Raw genomic sequence first — 14,991 nt, 5'->3', positions numbered from 1 at the left:
GTAGCTACTCCTGGGGACAGCCTCATATCTAGGCCAGAAGCCCAGTGTTTTGACACAGCCATCATGTCTGCTTTAGTCGTATCCCACTACCAGCTTCCTTGTTGATAAGAGTCCTCTTCTTCACCGGTTGTGGGGTGAGGGTTCCCATCGCCGCCCTGACTCAAGGAGTCCGCATCAACATCGTGATCATCGTCCTGTAGCCTCAGCCTTCCGATTTGGTCCTCGAGTTCGGGTTCTTGCTGGCCAAAATCGCTACCAATACGCTGCTGCTGCTGCCGTTGTTGTTGTTGTTGTTGTTGTTGCTGCTGCTGATGGAGGTAGCGCCGATTCTCTCTCTCCTGTTCAATGATTTCCAATGCCAACCCTTCCTCTCGCTCCGCAGAGATCTTCAATTGCCTCTGAATAAAGACAGCTCTATTCGCCAATAGCTTTATGCACTCATCGTGCCCCTCTTCCAGCGCCACTTCTAGAGCGGTGCCCCTGTTGGGGCTTATTGTCATGATGTCCGCCCCATACTCCAGCAGCAGCTTCACACATTCATAGTCACCCACCAGCGCCGCAGCAATGAGAGGTGTATCACCATCTAAATCAACCATGTTTACATCTGCACCCGCCTGGATGAGCTGTACAATGTACTCGGCAGGTAGCGAGGCTGCAGCGTAAACAAGCGGGCTCCCGTGGCCTGGTCCACCAACCACATTGAGTTTGATTCCCGGAGCGGCGAGAAGATGAGGTAGAATTTTGGGTTGCATCGATGCCACGATGATCGGATACTCGTATCGCCCGCCGCCTTTGTTTGGGTCTGCGCCTTTGCTGAGCAGATACTCCACGACTTCTTCGTGCCCGCAGTCACATGCTGCTTGAAGAGCGGTGCCGGATGAGTGTTGGACGCTGAAATGGTTGATGTCGGCTCCGTAGTCAAGGAGCAGCTTGACAGCGGCTAGATGGCCTTGCTCGGCCGCGGCTTGAAGAGCCCAGCCGGAATCAGATGTGACAGTAGCACCGGCCTCGAGAAGGGCTTGCACAATAGGCACGTTTCCATCATCCGTGGTGACTCCGTCATTTGCAGCAGCTGTGAGCGCATTGCCAAATCTATGTAGCTTCTTATTAGCATCAGCGGGGAATCAGGGGCAGATGATAGTGTCTTACAAAGCGCCTTCCGCGTTTGGATCAGCACCCATCCTCAAGAGAGCCTTGACGGTATTCTCCTTCTCGTTATCGGTGGCCGTATATAGGCATCTGTTGAGGATTTCCTGGTCGATCTGGCCTTGCCTATGCCCCCATATTGCATCTAGCACGTCTTCGAGGCTTTCGACGCTCGTTGAGGCTTTCTCAAAGACGTCGTTGCAGTCCAGAATATCTTGCGAGTGGCGCAAAAGAAGCTTGGTGACATCCCAGTTTTCTTCCTCGAGAGCGGCCTGGAGTGACTTCTGAAAGGTGTCCTGACCATGCTCGTTTTCGAACAATAAAGACACAATCTCGACGCGGCCGGATCTGGATGCGAGGACGAGAGCCTTGCTATACTCCTCCTCACTTAGAACCTCCTTCCCGGCGTCTAAAATGGTTTGGAACATGGACAGGTCCGAAAACAGAGCTGAGAGCGCAAGAGGCGGCGGCCAGTCCGAGGCCTCGTGTTCATGCTCTGGGTAGTTCAGTTTGGCTTCGTGTTCGATCAGTAGCTTTACCGCATCGCTGTTGCCGGACAGAATAGCCGCGTTGATGACTGGACCTATGTCAACATCGACTGAATTTACATTGGCCCCTTTACTGATGAGCTTCTTCATCACGAGAATCTTGCCGCGCGCGGCGGCCATCGAAAGAGGGGTACATGCTGAACTGTTTTTGCCGGCATCATCGAGTTTGACACTCTTGACCTCAAGCAACTGCTCGATGATATCTGCCTTGCCGAAGAGGGCAGCCAGGTGGAGCTGTGTGCTATATTAGTCGTTTTTTTCCAAGAACTGGAGCAGGTTGAGGGTTCGAAGAAAAACTTACGGGTGCGTTGTCATACGTATCGTATTCGTTCACTTCCTTATCATACCCTGCCTTGAGCAACGACGCGACTAGTCGAGGAAACCCAACCGATGCGGCCACATGTAGTGCTTTCAGGCGCTTATCAACGACCAAGCCGTCAAAGGCGCCTGTAAGCCTCTCAAACTCCGTCAGCCACAAGTGGCGAATCTCCGAGTCTGGCTCCCAGAATGCCTTTTCCAAGCTGAGCCTTTCCGCGATATCTCTGGTGGCCTCACTCGCATGCTGTAGCCAATATCTCGTTGCATACGGCAGAATTGGTGCTTGCTGAGGTGTATCCGGTGCTTGGGCAGTTGAGTCCAAGTCGGTACTCTCGTCATCATCGAAATCGAACTCGATCTCTTCATCTTCAGTATCATCACCGATATCAGGAGCCCCGAAAACACCAGGACCGGCAGCAGTGACGGGCCCTTGCATGGCAACTGGCTGGTGTTGAGTCTGTTGACTCTGGCTGGGCGTAGGAGACTTGGCAACTATTGTGGACTGAAGTGCTGCAGTCAAGTTATCCATGATATGCGAAAAGCATCGCAGGGCAAGAATTCCGTGTTGGAGCTGAATGGCATCCTCGGGAAGATCGAGAAGCTTGTTGGAGTTCTTGTGGAGGTGCTTTTTGACATCGGCGTTGACGAAGCCGATCCGAGCCTCGTCACCGGACTTTCGAAGCGTGAGTAAGGGTCTGCACTTTTGTATCGTCTTGAAAAGTTCCTCTTTGTGTTTTGCTTCACCAGCTGGCAGCCCGGCAAGCACTAACAGCTCACTCTCCGTGGGGTCTTCGTATGTCAATACAAGGGCGCGGAGGAGCTCCTTGATGGCATCGAGGCCTTCCTCGTTTGGTCCGAGTATCTAAGGTGTGATGACGAATCAGCATTTGATGGTCATCTTCATTCTAGAAATAACGCACCGATTGCCAGGCATGATCCAAAAGTGTCGCAAAGTCTTGCGGCACGCGCTCTAGCATCTTCCGGACCTTGATATCATTAGACTCGGCCGGAAGCGCTGCTAGCTGCACAATCGCCACGTCGATCCACTTGGTGCTCTCGGCACGGTTCCCAATAACACTGCCGGCGAAGTAGGTGATTGCCTTGTTGTAGCCTTTCTGCTCACGCAGACCGTCGACCTTGCTCCAGGCATGTCGCTGCAGCTCGAGTTTGACTTTGTCTCCGTACTTTTCTGAATCGTTGAGATTGATCTGGCGAACCACATCGCTTGATCCAAGCACTCTTCGAATTGATATCCTGTCCCTGGTTGCGAACAGCCACTTGGTACGGACGCGCTTGTCAGCTTGGAGCTGAGGTGAATCGATGAGCGACTGCACGAAGGATAAGAGCTTCTTGGTTGAGTCCTCCTCCTCTGGGAGCTCGTGGAGGTTGCAGATGACGAAGTACACAGTTCCAATAGTGCTCTCGGTGAGCATGTCTCGAAGACTCTGGCAGAGGTTCTCGATGCCGAGCGCGGTGCTGTTGTTGCTGCCGTTGCTGCCGCCATGTTCGCTCGGGGCCCTGGAGATGAACTGTTTGGCATAATTGGCAAGAGTGTCTTGTTGAAGGCAGAGTTGCCGGAGCAGAGATTTGACCACATCCTCGGCCGTGCAAAAGTCCGGAACTTGGTCGCAGAAGAAGTATGCCAACAAAGTTGGAGCCCGGTCCGAGGATTCCATCTCCTCCTTGCAAATTGTCGACTCGACGCTTTTGACCACGGCTGTGGCAGCAGGCGTTTTCCCTTTCCCCTCCCCACCGTATATCCAGAGAAAGTCGTCGGTTTTTCTCTTGCTATCCATCCAATCCTGAAATTCCGGCTCTGAGAGGATCCATGAGTCAGAAGCGAGCCGCTGCGAGAGTGATCTGAACTTCCTTTGCACGTCAGCGCCGTCGAGGGCATCAATCACGGCTTTGTGTGTTTCGGGTTTGATGCTGAATTGGCGCATGCAGTTGAAACGACCTTTGGCGTTGCGCGCTGCGCTATGAACAATACTCTTCAAGGCTGCTCGCACCAATTGGTACTGTGAGTCTTTACAGCTTTCAAAACGGACAAGATCCCTGTGTGTGCGTGTCAGCCCGGTCTCGGATGCTCCAGGCAGAGTGGCCGACTCTCTGCCTACGAACTCCCGATATTCCTGGATGCCTGATGTTAGCCTATACCCCTTACATTCCAGCCCCAACCGAAGTACCATTACTCACTCTGAGCTTGAGCTTCTCCAGGGTTGAGATAGGGAAGTCAGTGGGAGCCAACTTCTCCATCACCTTGTCCCAGCGTGTCTCGTTCTGCTCCCAGAAGCAATGGAGGTCGACTTTCTGGCCAAGTTTCATGGCAGATCGTACGAAATCATGCTTCAACTCGCGCAAATTTTCGTTCCCTGGCGTCAGCAGGTCAAGAAGCTTGGATGTGATGGCCTTGCCCGTGTGCTCGTTGAGCTTGGCCCATTCTGTGGCAATGTCCGCAACTGGAGCACCACCGAAAGGTGTACCGAATGTCAAGATTCCCACAATTCCCTCGTACACATCGGGAAATTTGTCGCGGCGCTGTTCGGCCAATGTCAAAACCTTGGCCGCCACAAGACCTCCCATGCTGTGCCCAATCAATACGATTGGCCGACGGCGGCATTCCTTGGGCTCCTAGGTATTTTGGTCAGTGGACGGGAAGGAACACCTGAGGTAAACATCACCGTACTTCTCTCCGCTGCTTCAGGCTGACAAGCATGGTATCTGCAATATTGCTCAGGTATTGCCTAACCTTGAAGGTACCCTGATAGGCCGAGGCGTAGTGGTAGAGCATGATGCGGGCCTGTGGAAAGTCCTTTTTGATACCCTCTTTATCCTTCAGCCAGTTGAAGCTTTTTTCGTCCTTCTCGTCCCACATCCAGCTCTTAACTGGGTTGGCACCAAGGCCAGGGATTGCCACGATGCTGTTTTCGGGTTAGATACTCTATCTCCCTATTGAACAAGACTGAAACGAACGGAGGGGTTTCATACTCTATGTTGGCATCTTCAGGGTCAACAAGAACGTTGACCTCTGTGACGATTGTTGGTTTGGTGGCCATTTCATGTAAACAAGGTCAGGTATCAAGTTTGAAGCTTTGCGTACGCTATGTCTGCGTCAACTTTTATCCCTGAGAATGTGGAAAGATAGCAAAGAATGAGGATTAGCCCTTGTAAATGTAGGTATTTTAAGGCGCTGTTAACGTAGATAAGGTAGGTATCTTGATTATGTCTACACATTAGGCTTTCAGCCGCAATGGTCCCCGAGCAGCAAGCCAAGACGGCGGCACGCCTCAATGGGTTGCATCAACCAACTATAACTGCCTGTTTCATGTCCAGCTTCCTATCTCGGTTCTGTCCAACATAAGCACAAGGTCCCATCCATCCTCGCTGACCTGCAAGCTACCTACCTTAAATATTGACGGATGCAGCTTCGTCCAGCTAGCTTTTGTCCACAAGGCTGGAATTTCACATTTAATTCTTTGAGGGCCGTTTTGTACGACGACAGCGGTTAATTTTGGGCTTTGAACAGACCAAACTGAAGACTTTTCTCCGAAACTCTGAACGGGGAAAGAACGCGGGAAAATCAGGTCTGTCGCCCGAAATTTGGCCATTACTGCTGACCTGGCCACTGCAAGCTCTGCCTTAGAAGCCGCAAGGCTCTGAAGTCACCTACCGCGTCAGCCGTCGTAAAGATATTGAGGCTGAACGAGAAGTAGCGAGCCAGGAAAGAAAGAACATCCTGAGAGATAACCCAGTGCTTGGGAGGTTTACTTGAGGAGTGTTGTTTCTGACCAATCAGACTCCACAACACCAACCTCAACAACCGACAAACACCACTTCTACAATCCCTGAGCAGAAAAGGATTATCAATATACTCAAAAATAACATTAAAAGTAAGATAAAAAAGAAACAAAGAGCAAAACATACAACACCGAGGATTCCCCAGTGGTCACCCACCTGAGTACTAGTTCGGCTCTCAGCTGCTTATCTAGGGGAGAGCGGACGGGATCCCGAGCTTTCAACTGGATATGGTCGTATGTGAAAGAATAGGCAAAGTTGGGGCATTATAAATGTAATTTGAAGGTTATTCTGTGTTGATCGAACCGGCGTGGGGGGCGGGGGGTTGCGCGAGAAAGCACAAGGGGCCGGCCAGTCACTTTTTTTTGCCATAGAGATGAGTGAGTTCTTTGAGGATTATGTTGAAACGAAAACAATGGCCAAAAAGACAAAGTAGAGGGTTGAGTTTGACACAAAGTCCAAGTGGGGATGATCACTTGGTGTCTTAGTCAGCGGGTAGACTGTTTGTTTACCCTTGATAGTACCCTATTGTCTATGGAAATGGCAGATCTGTCTTAGATACAAACAAAGGCACCCTGGAAGTCATACCAAGAAGTCAAAGAGCAAAACTCGAGTTCATTCCTCATAATGGCCTAAAGCCGTTGCCTAAAACTTGCCCAATCCCTTGAGACATCCCCTCAAGTCTCCTCCCACTCAAAGATAAGCCAAACATAAAGCCTATGTACATACAAAGCGATCGTGTATCTACATGAGAAGTCCTCCGAAAAGATCCAAAATGCCAAAGATATCTTTGTGAAGCCGCCGCGATCATCCGTCCATATCGCCACAGCCCATGCCCCGGCATCCCCAGCTCATATCAGCCCACCTCCGAATTCTCTGTGTTCGAATCATTTGCCAAGGATTCAGCTGGCGTTGATGCGAGCAATGAGGAATCTGGGAGCCTCGTTGCGGGCCTCATCACCATAGGTAAGATGGGCAGCAGTGACGATCAAAGTACCGGTGCAGACCAAGTCGCCAGTGGCGCAGTAAACCTCGGTACGCTCGCGGGGGTAGTCGGGAATGCGGCCCAGGTTCTGGAGGTTCTTGGTGTAGCCGAAGAGGACGACGCCCTTGATCTGCTCGCGAATGGCAGCGGTGCTGGTGCTGATCGAGGCGGCTGCCAGAGCCGCACCTTGGCTGTATGGAAGAGACTTGTCAGTGTCGATTCTGAGTAAAGGGCGGATGTGTGAGAGAGGAGATTGCTTACCTGTAACCACCAGCAACAACCTTAGCCGAGGGGCACTTGGTGTGAGCCAAGGTGAGGAGCCCCTTCATCTCAGCAATAGCCGCGCGGGTAGTGCCATCGGGGAGGGCGTTGTCGAGGAGATCAGCCGTGTAGGCACCGCCAACACCCTGAACCCAGACATTGGCCGACCCAAAGCGGTCCTTCAGAGCATCGCCGACCGAGGGGCCGAGAGTTCCCTGTCATATTGTTAGGAAGTGATATGTCAGAGAAGACGGGATACACACCAGGTTGCCACTCTCAGTGGAGCCACGAGCGTAGATGAAGATGACAGGAGGGCAAGCACCTCCGTTGATCAGCTCGTTCTTGGTGTCGGAACCAAAGAGCTGGCGGGCCTCGACAATCTCGGTCTTTTGCTCGACGGGAAGAGCAGAAACAGCGCCGGCAAGGGCAAGAATGGTGGTGAGGAACTGCATTTTGAAGATGTTGCGGTGCTGAAGGCGAGTAAAGGCCGGTGGGCTGAGGCTGGTAGGCTGATGAGGCTGAGGATGATCCGAGAACTGCTCGAGTGCTTGAGTCTGGAGAAAGAAAAGGTTGATGAAGGCAGGAAGTCATCTCCTTCTTATAGACGATGTGTCGTCTGAAGTTTGGTGAAGTCCTTCATGTTGTTTCGATGCTCTCGCAAATCTAACCAGTTTCTGCATGGCTTCTATTTCCAAGCTCCGTGACAAGACCCTAGACATTGAGATCCACCACTTGGAGAATTACCCAGTCTGAGATGAGGGGCTTTGCTGCCCTCCTTCCCAAACCAATATCGCCGGTGTTTTGTTTCTCTCTCGAACAGTTTCCAGCTGTGCCAGCACCTTGATGTCTTTTCCTCGTGGCAGCCACCTCCCCTTTCCCCAAGCTAGGGACTGTTGGAGTGGGTCCCTGCAGCTCCAGACAGGCATTCCCCGCATTATTCAACGCCAGGTGTGGAGCCACCCCCAGGATCGGCATCGGGGAGGTAGGGGTGACAACGGTGTGCTTGGCGGTACCCAGAATCCCAGAATATGTGCCATACCTGACACACTGTTTCGAGTCCGGGTGCCTGGGCGTGTTTGACAGCCCCTTCCCCAAGCCAACAGACCGAGGCACTGAGCCAAAATGCCAGCTCTCGCGACTTTTGACTAATTGGGTTAAGCGTGACTGCGGCCTTGGCTTCCCGTAAGGCTTCCGCCGGACCTGATTCCGCATGCTGAGAGTAACATTACCTTACCTGACTGACACACCAATAACACCTCAACCTTTAGCAATCTCCAAAATCTATGTACATAGATGCACTCTTCAAGCCTCGGCCTAATTCGAACAACAGCACTATCTCCAGGTTCAACGTTTGCTGCCTCTCTTGGCTATTCTCGTGGTTGGTCGCTCACCTTGGCAATCTGAGGCTCCAAATCGACCTCGGGATTTTCTACCTATGGTCTATCAGCATATTTATGCTTTCTTTTCTTTTCTTTCTTTACTTGGAGCCTCTGCGGGAGTTTCAAGAGCCTCTGAGCTTCAATTGTTTCTTGTTTTCCTCGAGTGCCCCTATAGCATTAGTTTCAAGTATCTTTAGAAGCTCTGTTTCTTCTTTGCTGACGCCTTGTCTGTTTCAATCATCTTCCATGCCTCTTAACATCTTCCATGTCTCTTAACATCTTCTGAGTCATCAGATCAGAGCCTCGGCCCAAGCTAGCTTCGCAAGCTATGCCAGCTCAGTCTTAACCCCCCCCACCAGACCCTGGGTCGAGATCCACCGAACTACCGGCGCGGCGCCTCCCGCTTGATCTCTCCCCGCGTTTTGCTGCCCCCGGCCCCTGCTCACATGTCTTGCACTGTAGCACCTCCACAGCTAGACAGCGGCAGATGCTCCAATAACGGACAGAAACATGAAGCATCATCTTAGATGCCGCAGCCACAATGTCAACGGTCCTTGGCAGTGTTCAATATCGCGGGTATTGTAGCGGCCACCGGAATCATCAGGAGACAAGTCGGGATGCACGGCGTTCAGAAACAAAGGCATACAATCTTGCGCTGTTTCACCTAGACCAAGACGTCCTCTGGTATCAGGGAAGTGTGTGATGGCAACAAGGCTACCTGGTATTCTTCCAGCTGCACTGGAGGTTGGGTTGACAACCATCAAGGCCCCAAGAACCTGGAAGAGCATGTACCCCAGACCGATTTCTGGGGAAAACCCATGTACAAGGCCCATAACTGCCGAGCGCCTTCCGAACCCCGACGCCAACGAGAACCGGAAGGACAGGGAAACTTGACCAAGGCGGTCTAAGACATCCAGACTTGGTAGATCCGCTTGGCACATATACTACTAACCGCATCGTTCTCCGCTCTCCCGAGCCTCAATTTCATTCTCCAACTCTTGCTCAGGCGATTGGGTCTCCAGCGACTACCTATACATCCACCAACTACCAACAAAAAGCCCACCAATACTCACTTCCTTTTCATCAACACCAACGTCAAAATCTTCATACCCCAGCAAAAAGGAGTCAAGGAACTTGGAGATATCAAAACATACAACATCGAGGATTCCCCAGTGGTCACCCACCTGAGTACTGATTCGACCCTCAAGTGCTTGAGGATGGGAGAGCGGACGGGATCCCGTAATTTCAGCTGGGTATGGTCGTATGTGAAAGACTTTGATGAAAGTCAGCTTGATGTACCTTGGATTGTTATTATACCTCGGTTGAGTTGTGTTTGCGCTCCTCACAAGAGGCAACCCTCCCTTATGCGGGGATGGATACGGAAGGGGCTCATCCTCGGCATCACACTGCTTGAAGATTGGTAATTCTTCTACTTTTTTCTTTTCATTACTACGTGTTTCTTTTCGCTGTTTCTTTTGCAATTCCTCTTAGCTGTCCCCTGAAGATGCACTCAAAGCCCTCGACCGTCAGTTCCAGAAAAGAAACCACCAACAGAAACTATTGAATCCACAAATGAAGCATCCGGACAACCGTCAACCCAGGTAAGAAAAAACGAATGAAAAAAACACGCATCACGCCAGACTTCAAACGAGAGGGTATCATCTGTAAAGACAAATTCCCTCCCATCCGTCACACCTACAACCCCTAAACCCCATGGGCTATGCTTTTCCTTCTTTTTGTTGTTCCCTCCTTCAAACGCTCGCCAGATAGCTTGTGTTTCCATAGCCAAAACTCATCACCAAACCAAAGTCGAGAAAACAAAAGACCCAGACGACACACCCACAAGAATACCCAAATCAACACAAATCAGATCCATATCATTGTCCCCATCTCAACCCCCTTCTCAACCCACCCCCCTTTCTTCTCATTTTCCTTGTAGACCCGTCATCCACTACTCCCCCTATTTTCTCGCCTATCTCGCATTCCTCGTCCTCTTCCTCCATTTCTTCTTCTTCCATTTCCCTGCAGGTGGTCACACCCAATCCCCCACGCATTTTCAGCACTTGGGTATGGTACATCTGCGGTGCCGCCACCGGTCCTGGTTTTATTTTTCAACAAAATTGCGACAGAGAGCATGCCACAATAGAAAGAAAAAAAGTCCTCCATGGATATGACAGCCTAAAACAAACACACTCGGGCAAGACGACCCAACAGGAGAGCAACAACTACAGGAAAACACCAGAAAGACAACACCAGAAAGACAACACCAGAAAGACAACACCGAAGACAACACCAGAGACAGCACAAGATGCAGCACCATAGCTAGAAAACATCAACAAAACACACCAAAGCACACGCACAAGTAAACGGTACAAACACCAAACAACAAAGCAACCAAAAAGTCACAAACACTTACAAGACCGCTCCTATCGTACAAAAACACCGCTGTTCGTTTACCATAATCCCGTCCCCCAAACCCACAACTAACCTAAGCAAATAGACCCCAGGCAAATATATACCCTTAATCGTCCTCTTCCCCGACGGGCCCTTGGACAGGCCCTCGGAGGCCGACCGGGACGCTGCCTGCTCCCATCACGAAGGGTAATTAGATAAGGGGGCCCTTGTTGCATTATCCGATAACCCTTCTCATCCTACCTAAAAATCCCCCCATCCTCTAGCACCGTATCGCTGATCGCCATATCCTTGAGCCGTTCGTTTACCTCACTCTCCTAATTCTGATTGCCATTGACCTGATCGTGATTGCCACTGCCATTGACTCGAGGCATCTTGGCTGGAGGAAAATACCCATTTTGGCCGCCTCCCCGGGGAGGTGCAGCATAACCACCACCTCCACCACGTCTGCCGCCGCCTCGACCTCTTCCATAACCGGGCGCCAAAATCCCATTGCCCTGGTTTGCCGCAGGGCTGGGTGAACCATTGGTGTTGCCATTGAAGCCCCCGCGGCCGCCTCCCAAAGAACCCCTGGGAGGTCCTCCAAACGACCCACGAAATCCTCCCCGCCCACGAGGCCCTCTAGTGGTACCATTGACAACCGGAGCATCCGTCCGCACGTCCTGTGAGTTCCTGTAGCCGTTTCCGGAGCCGTTTCCAAAGCCGGAGCCGTTCCCATTCGCTTGAGAGGCTTTGGACGGGTTGCCGCGTGCGAGTGCTCTTCGGAAGCCACCGTTCTTGTTGGTTCTCGGCTTGCCTTCGACAACAAACTGGATCCTCTTGACCGGGTTCGCAACCATGTCATTGCCTGACAGGCCGGTCTTCTCGAGCTCCTCCTTCGAAGCAGTCCAAGGTTGAAAAGCATTTTCCAGCTTCTCCAACCCGCTCACTTCGGGGATCCATGTTCGGACATAGGACCCGGACGGGTCATACTCAAAACCCTGCTTGACCGGGTTGAAAATTCGCATGTGGCCACGGGGATCGTTGCCGACACCAGCGACGTACTGCCAATTGGCCCAATTTGACGACACGTCATAGTCAACCAGCAACATCTCGTACCACTCTGCCCCGTATCGCCAGTCAATGTCGAGGTGCTTCGCCAAAAAGCTCGCCACATTCTGTCGGGCGCGATTGGACGTGTACCCCGTGTGTAGCAACTCGCGCTGCGAAGCGTCAATCAGTCCCATGCCCGTGGTGCCGAGATTGAAGCGCTCCAAGATTTTCGCTACTTCTTCAGCGGTAGGCGACTGTCGAGGCAAAGCCTTCTCCTTGTCGGCCGACTTCCACTCTTTCGCCAGAAGACTCTCGTTGATGCCGCTGCCCTGTTGAGGCCGCGCTCTCTCCTTGTCGGGTGATTTCAACTTTTTCTCCTGAGCACTCCCGTCACCGTCGCTGGCTGCGCTGGCTGCGCTAGCTGCGCCGTTGTCGCCAGTGTCGCTGTTCTCGCTGTTGTGGCTGATTTGGGCGGTGATGCTAGCCATGCCGTCCATCATGTCGGCGGCATGATCCAATTTATATCTCAACGTGCCCATCAACTGGAACAACCTGTTCCCGTCTTTCTGGTGACAGAGCCTCATGTAATCGCGCCACAACAGCTCGGTCCGGATGGATTCCATTCCAGTGTTCTGTGCATCGTCTTCAGACATACCTTCTTCCTTTGTCAACGCACCAAAGCCCTCAACGTCCTTGAAGGCGGGATCAGTACCACGTTCGAAGCTATCCATTGCGGCATGAACTTGACGGGCCGTGATGCAGCCCTGGGCTAAAAAGGCAGACAGCTTGGTGCTGAACTCGGTTCCAAGCAAGCCGTTGCGGGTCGTGTCATATGTGGTGGCGGCTCCGGAGCTGATCAAGTCCTTCAGCCGCTGGAGGGCGGCGTGCTCGCCTCCTTGGTAGGGGTGTGCAGACTCTGCACCCTTTGGATACTCGGGTTTGTTCGGAAGGAAGTCCTTCACAGGCGCAACCAGGAACTCCACCAGGCGATCGAGTGAATCAGGAATATGGAACGGGGAGGTTTGCGGGGCGACCAGGGCGGCATCAATGAGAGGCGGCAGTGAACCCTTCTCGATAGGCGGAAGAACCGGACGAGGCTTCTCGCGCAGGGGCAACTGCTTCTTTTTGTACTCTGTGAAGACACCGGGCAACTTGTCGATGGATTCAAGACCCGTGTCACGGCTGCCAATCGCTACGTTAGCAACACGAGTAGACGGTCGTCGCCACAAAATTCAACTCACTCGTCAATGAAGTACTTTTCATCCACCCAAAGCTTCCATTTGGCCCCAACCTTTTTACACAAGGAAGCCACAGCCTTCTCGTCCGCCTTTTCCTCACTGCCCTCATGGCTGGTCATCCAGACAGCGCCGATTTTGGCATCTTTCTTGGCCAATTCACTGACCAGCGTCTCGACCACATCAGGAATTCTGCCCACACGGATGAAAAGGCCAGACTTGAGCTCCTTCAAGGTCTCTGAGAGGTCCCAGACAGCTTCGCCAAGAAACTTGGCCCGGTGAGGCCCGCAGCGGTGGTAGCCAGCTACCTGGCTACGAGGTGACCCGTACGGGTTCGTTGCACCAGCAGACTGGATGAACCCCGACACATCGATCTGCTGGGCATCAAAGACATATAGAGGGAGGTAGGCATCGAACTTCTCCTCTTCTGGTGCGGTAGCCGCAGCATGGAAGAGGGGATTGTCTGACGTCCGAAGGTCACGGCGGATGATGTGAATGAGGATGTTCTGGGGTGCTTTTGAGACCGTCATGGTTGCTCGTGAATGACTTGTATCTTAACTTGGTTGAGTCGTAGTCCGATAAACAAGCATGCACTAGGCACGTTCGGATCTGTCTTCCTGTCAGTCAAAGAGATTCGGCGATGTCACGCTGTCCAAAACAGACGCAAGATGGGAAGTGGGAACAGTGACGGAGGGGGGATTTAAAGAGGGGGGAACACCGAGAAACTGACTTCTTCTTGAACTAAGAGCTAGTGGTCACGTATCTGAAATGGTGGAAACTGTGGCACGGCCGGTGCAGAGGTTGTCGGACACCAGTTGGGGAGACCAGAATAGCTGTTCTGGCAGGCTAGTTCGGATGCTAAACAGCTATGCCAAATGCTATAGAGCATTCCAAGAAAGCAATGTTGATAACAAGAGATAGACCAACGATGTCAATGAATAGTCTTTGACAAAGTGATGTGGGGGAGGAGGGGGGAGGGGGTGGTGAGGGTCAAATACACCTCTTGACCGAAGACCAGAAACTCGTCAAGTTCTTTACCAGGCAGCCTAGCAGCGTCTGGGGGTCTTTGGAAGAAGGAACGAGGTTGTTGAGAGTGAGGTAAGGAAGGAGGTGAAGAGTAGATGAACAGGGACCCATGAGGAGGCGGGACATGGACTAAGTATCCGCAGGTACCTCGAAGGGGGGGGGGGGGCAATGATGATGTACGACATCCCTGGAAGTGACTGCTATGAGTGGTCAGTGTCAAAGAAAGACGCACCCCTGAGGGTTTGCGTGGGGTTGGTGATGGGGAAGCAGCCGGGCTGCATGGCTGCATGGCAGCATGGGCGGGAAGAAGAGGATGCAGGGTGGGATGGAAGGGGTGGGTGATGATCCTGACCATCGGGCCAGAAGAAGACCAAGAATATACATAACTCATGACAGAAGGTCTCACCGGGCATGCCGCCAGTCGACGGCTCCGAAGCCTTGTCTCTTGCGCCCACCAGCGACTCGAATGTCTGGGGAACCCCATAAACGTCTTGCCCACCGGCAGAGCAAAACTGTGACATTGTAACTGTCTTGTTAATCCTCATTGTTGGTAGTTTTTCTCTTTGACGTCTCGTTCTTTGGTTCCTAGGATGGGCAAAGTGAGGCTTTTGGCAAGTGCAATCGAATTGAATATGCCAAGCGATATCTTGCCTCTTTGGGCGAGATTTAAGAAACGAACGAATGAAAAGAGCCGATTACTTCGATCGCAGCGAAGGGCCCCATCGCCCGACGATCGAGCCAAACAAAAAAGGCCATTGCTTCAAAGAAGGCAAGGCAATTCCCATCCCTGTGGACAGGTGGGAATTGGCCTATCAACAGCCGGGAATTTAAAGCCAAGGCTGCTCGTCCAGGTC

General features: G+C 52.2%; 4 protein-coding genes across 4 annotated transcripts; all 4 read right to left on the bottom strand.

The window, feature by feature from the left end:
- Positions 1–86: 86 nt before the first annotated feature.
- Positions 87–5,068, bottom strand: QC761_115280 (uncharacterized protein; the record flags this gene model as incomplete). Its single annotated transcript, XM_062874803.1, has 7 exons — positions 87–1,092; positions 1,150–1,928; positions 1,996–2,874; positions 2,933–4,144; positions 4,209–4,643; positions 4,699–4,933; positions 5,001–5,068. 7 exons carry the CDS (start codon positions 5,066–5,068, stop codon positions 87–89), a joined length of 4,614 nt encoding a protein of 1,537 aa, XP_062737995.1.
- Positions 5,069–5,312: 244 nt separating this feature from the next.
- QC761_0017030 (uncharacterized protein) lies at positions 5,313–5,725 on the bottom strand (the record flags this gene model as incomplete). Its single annotated transcript, XM_062872028.1, has 2 exons — positions 5,417–5,725; positions 5,313–5,360 (listed from the first exon to the last, which is right to left on the bottom strand). Exons 1-2 carry the CDS (start codon positions 5,618–5,620, stop codon positions 5,313–5,315), a joined length of 252 nt encoding a protein of 83 aa, XP_062737994.1. The 5' UTR covers positions 5,621–5,725.
- A 576-nt stretch (positions 5,726–6,301) lies between these two features.
- Positions 6,302–8,087, bottom strand: QC761_0017020 (uncharacterized protein). The gene is made up of 3 exons (XM_062872027.1): positions 7,317–8,087; positions 7,054–7,268; positions 6,302–6,983 (listed from the first exon to the last, which is right to left on the bottom strand). Exons 1-3 carry the CDS (start codon positions 7,503–7,505, stop codon positions 6,710–6,712), a joined length of 678 nt encoding a protein of 225 aa, XP_062737993.1. The 5' UTR covers positions 7,506–8,087; the 3' UTR covers positions 6,302–6,709.
- Positions 8,088–10,206: 2,119 nt separating this feature from the next.
- On the bottom strand, positions 10,207–14,725 carry CRY-1 (Mitochondrial cryptochrome). Its single transcript, XM_062874802.1, is given in 5 exon segments — positions 10,207–10,530; positions 10,849–12,288; positions 12,298–13,058; positions 13,118–13,720; positions 13,842–14,725. Coding segments are annotated over 3 exon segments (2,412 nt in total). The 5' UTR covers positions 13,642–13,720; positions 13,842–14,725; the 3' UTR covers positions 10,207–10,530; positions 10,849–11,161.
- Between the last annotated feature and the right edge of the window lie 266 nt (positions 14,726–14,991).

This window comes from Podospora bellae-mahoneyi (assembly GCF_035222275.1).
Source record: "Podospora bellae-mahoneyi strain CBS 112042 chromosome 1 map unlocalized CBS112042p_1, whole genome shotgun sequence".
NCBI classification, from domain to species: Eukaryota; Fungi; Ascomycota; class Sordariomycetes; order Sordariales; family Podosporaceae; genus Podospora; species Podospora bellae-mahoneyi.
Note: the sequence above shows the minus strand (reverse complement) of the source record. Positions and strands in the feature narration are given on the sequence as shown.

What these genes read in the sequence shown, in the direction of transcription:
- QC761_0017020 (XM_062872027.1), bottom strand. Translation starts at nt 7,505, where the DNA reads ATGCAGTTCCTCACCACCATTCTTGCCCTTGCCGGCGCTGTTTCTGCT. An exon ending in CCACTGAGAGTGGCAACCTG is followed by an intron (nt 7,269 to 7,316) that starts GTGTGTATCCCG and finishes ACAATATGACAG; the next exon opens with GGAACTCTCGGCCCCTCGGT. An exon ending in GTTGTTGCTGGTGGTTACAG is followed by an intron (nt 6,984 to 7,053) that starts GTAAGCAATCTC and finishes TCTTCCATACAG; the next exon opens with CCAAGGTGCGGCTCTGGCAG.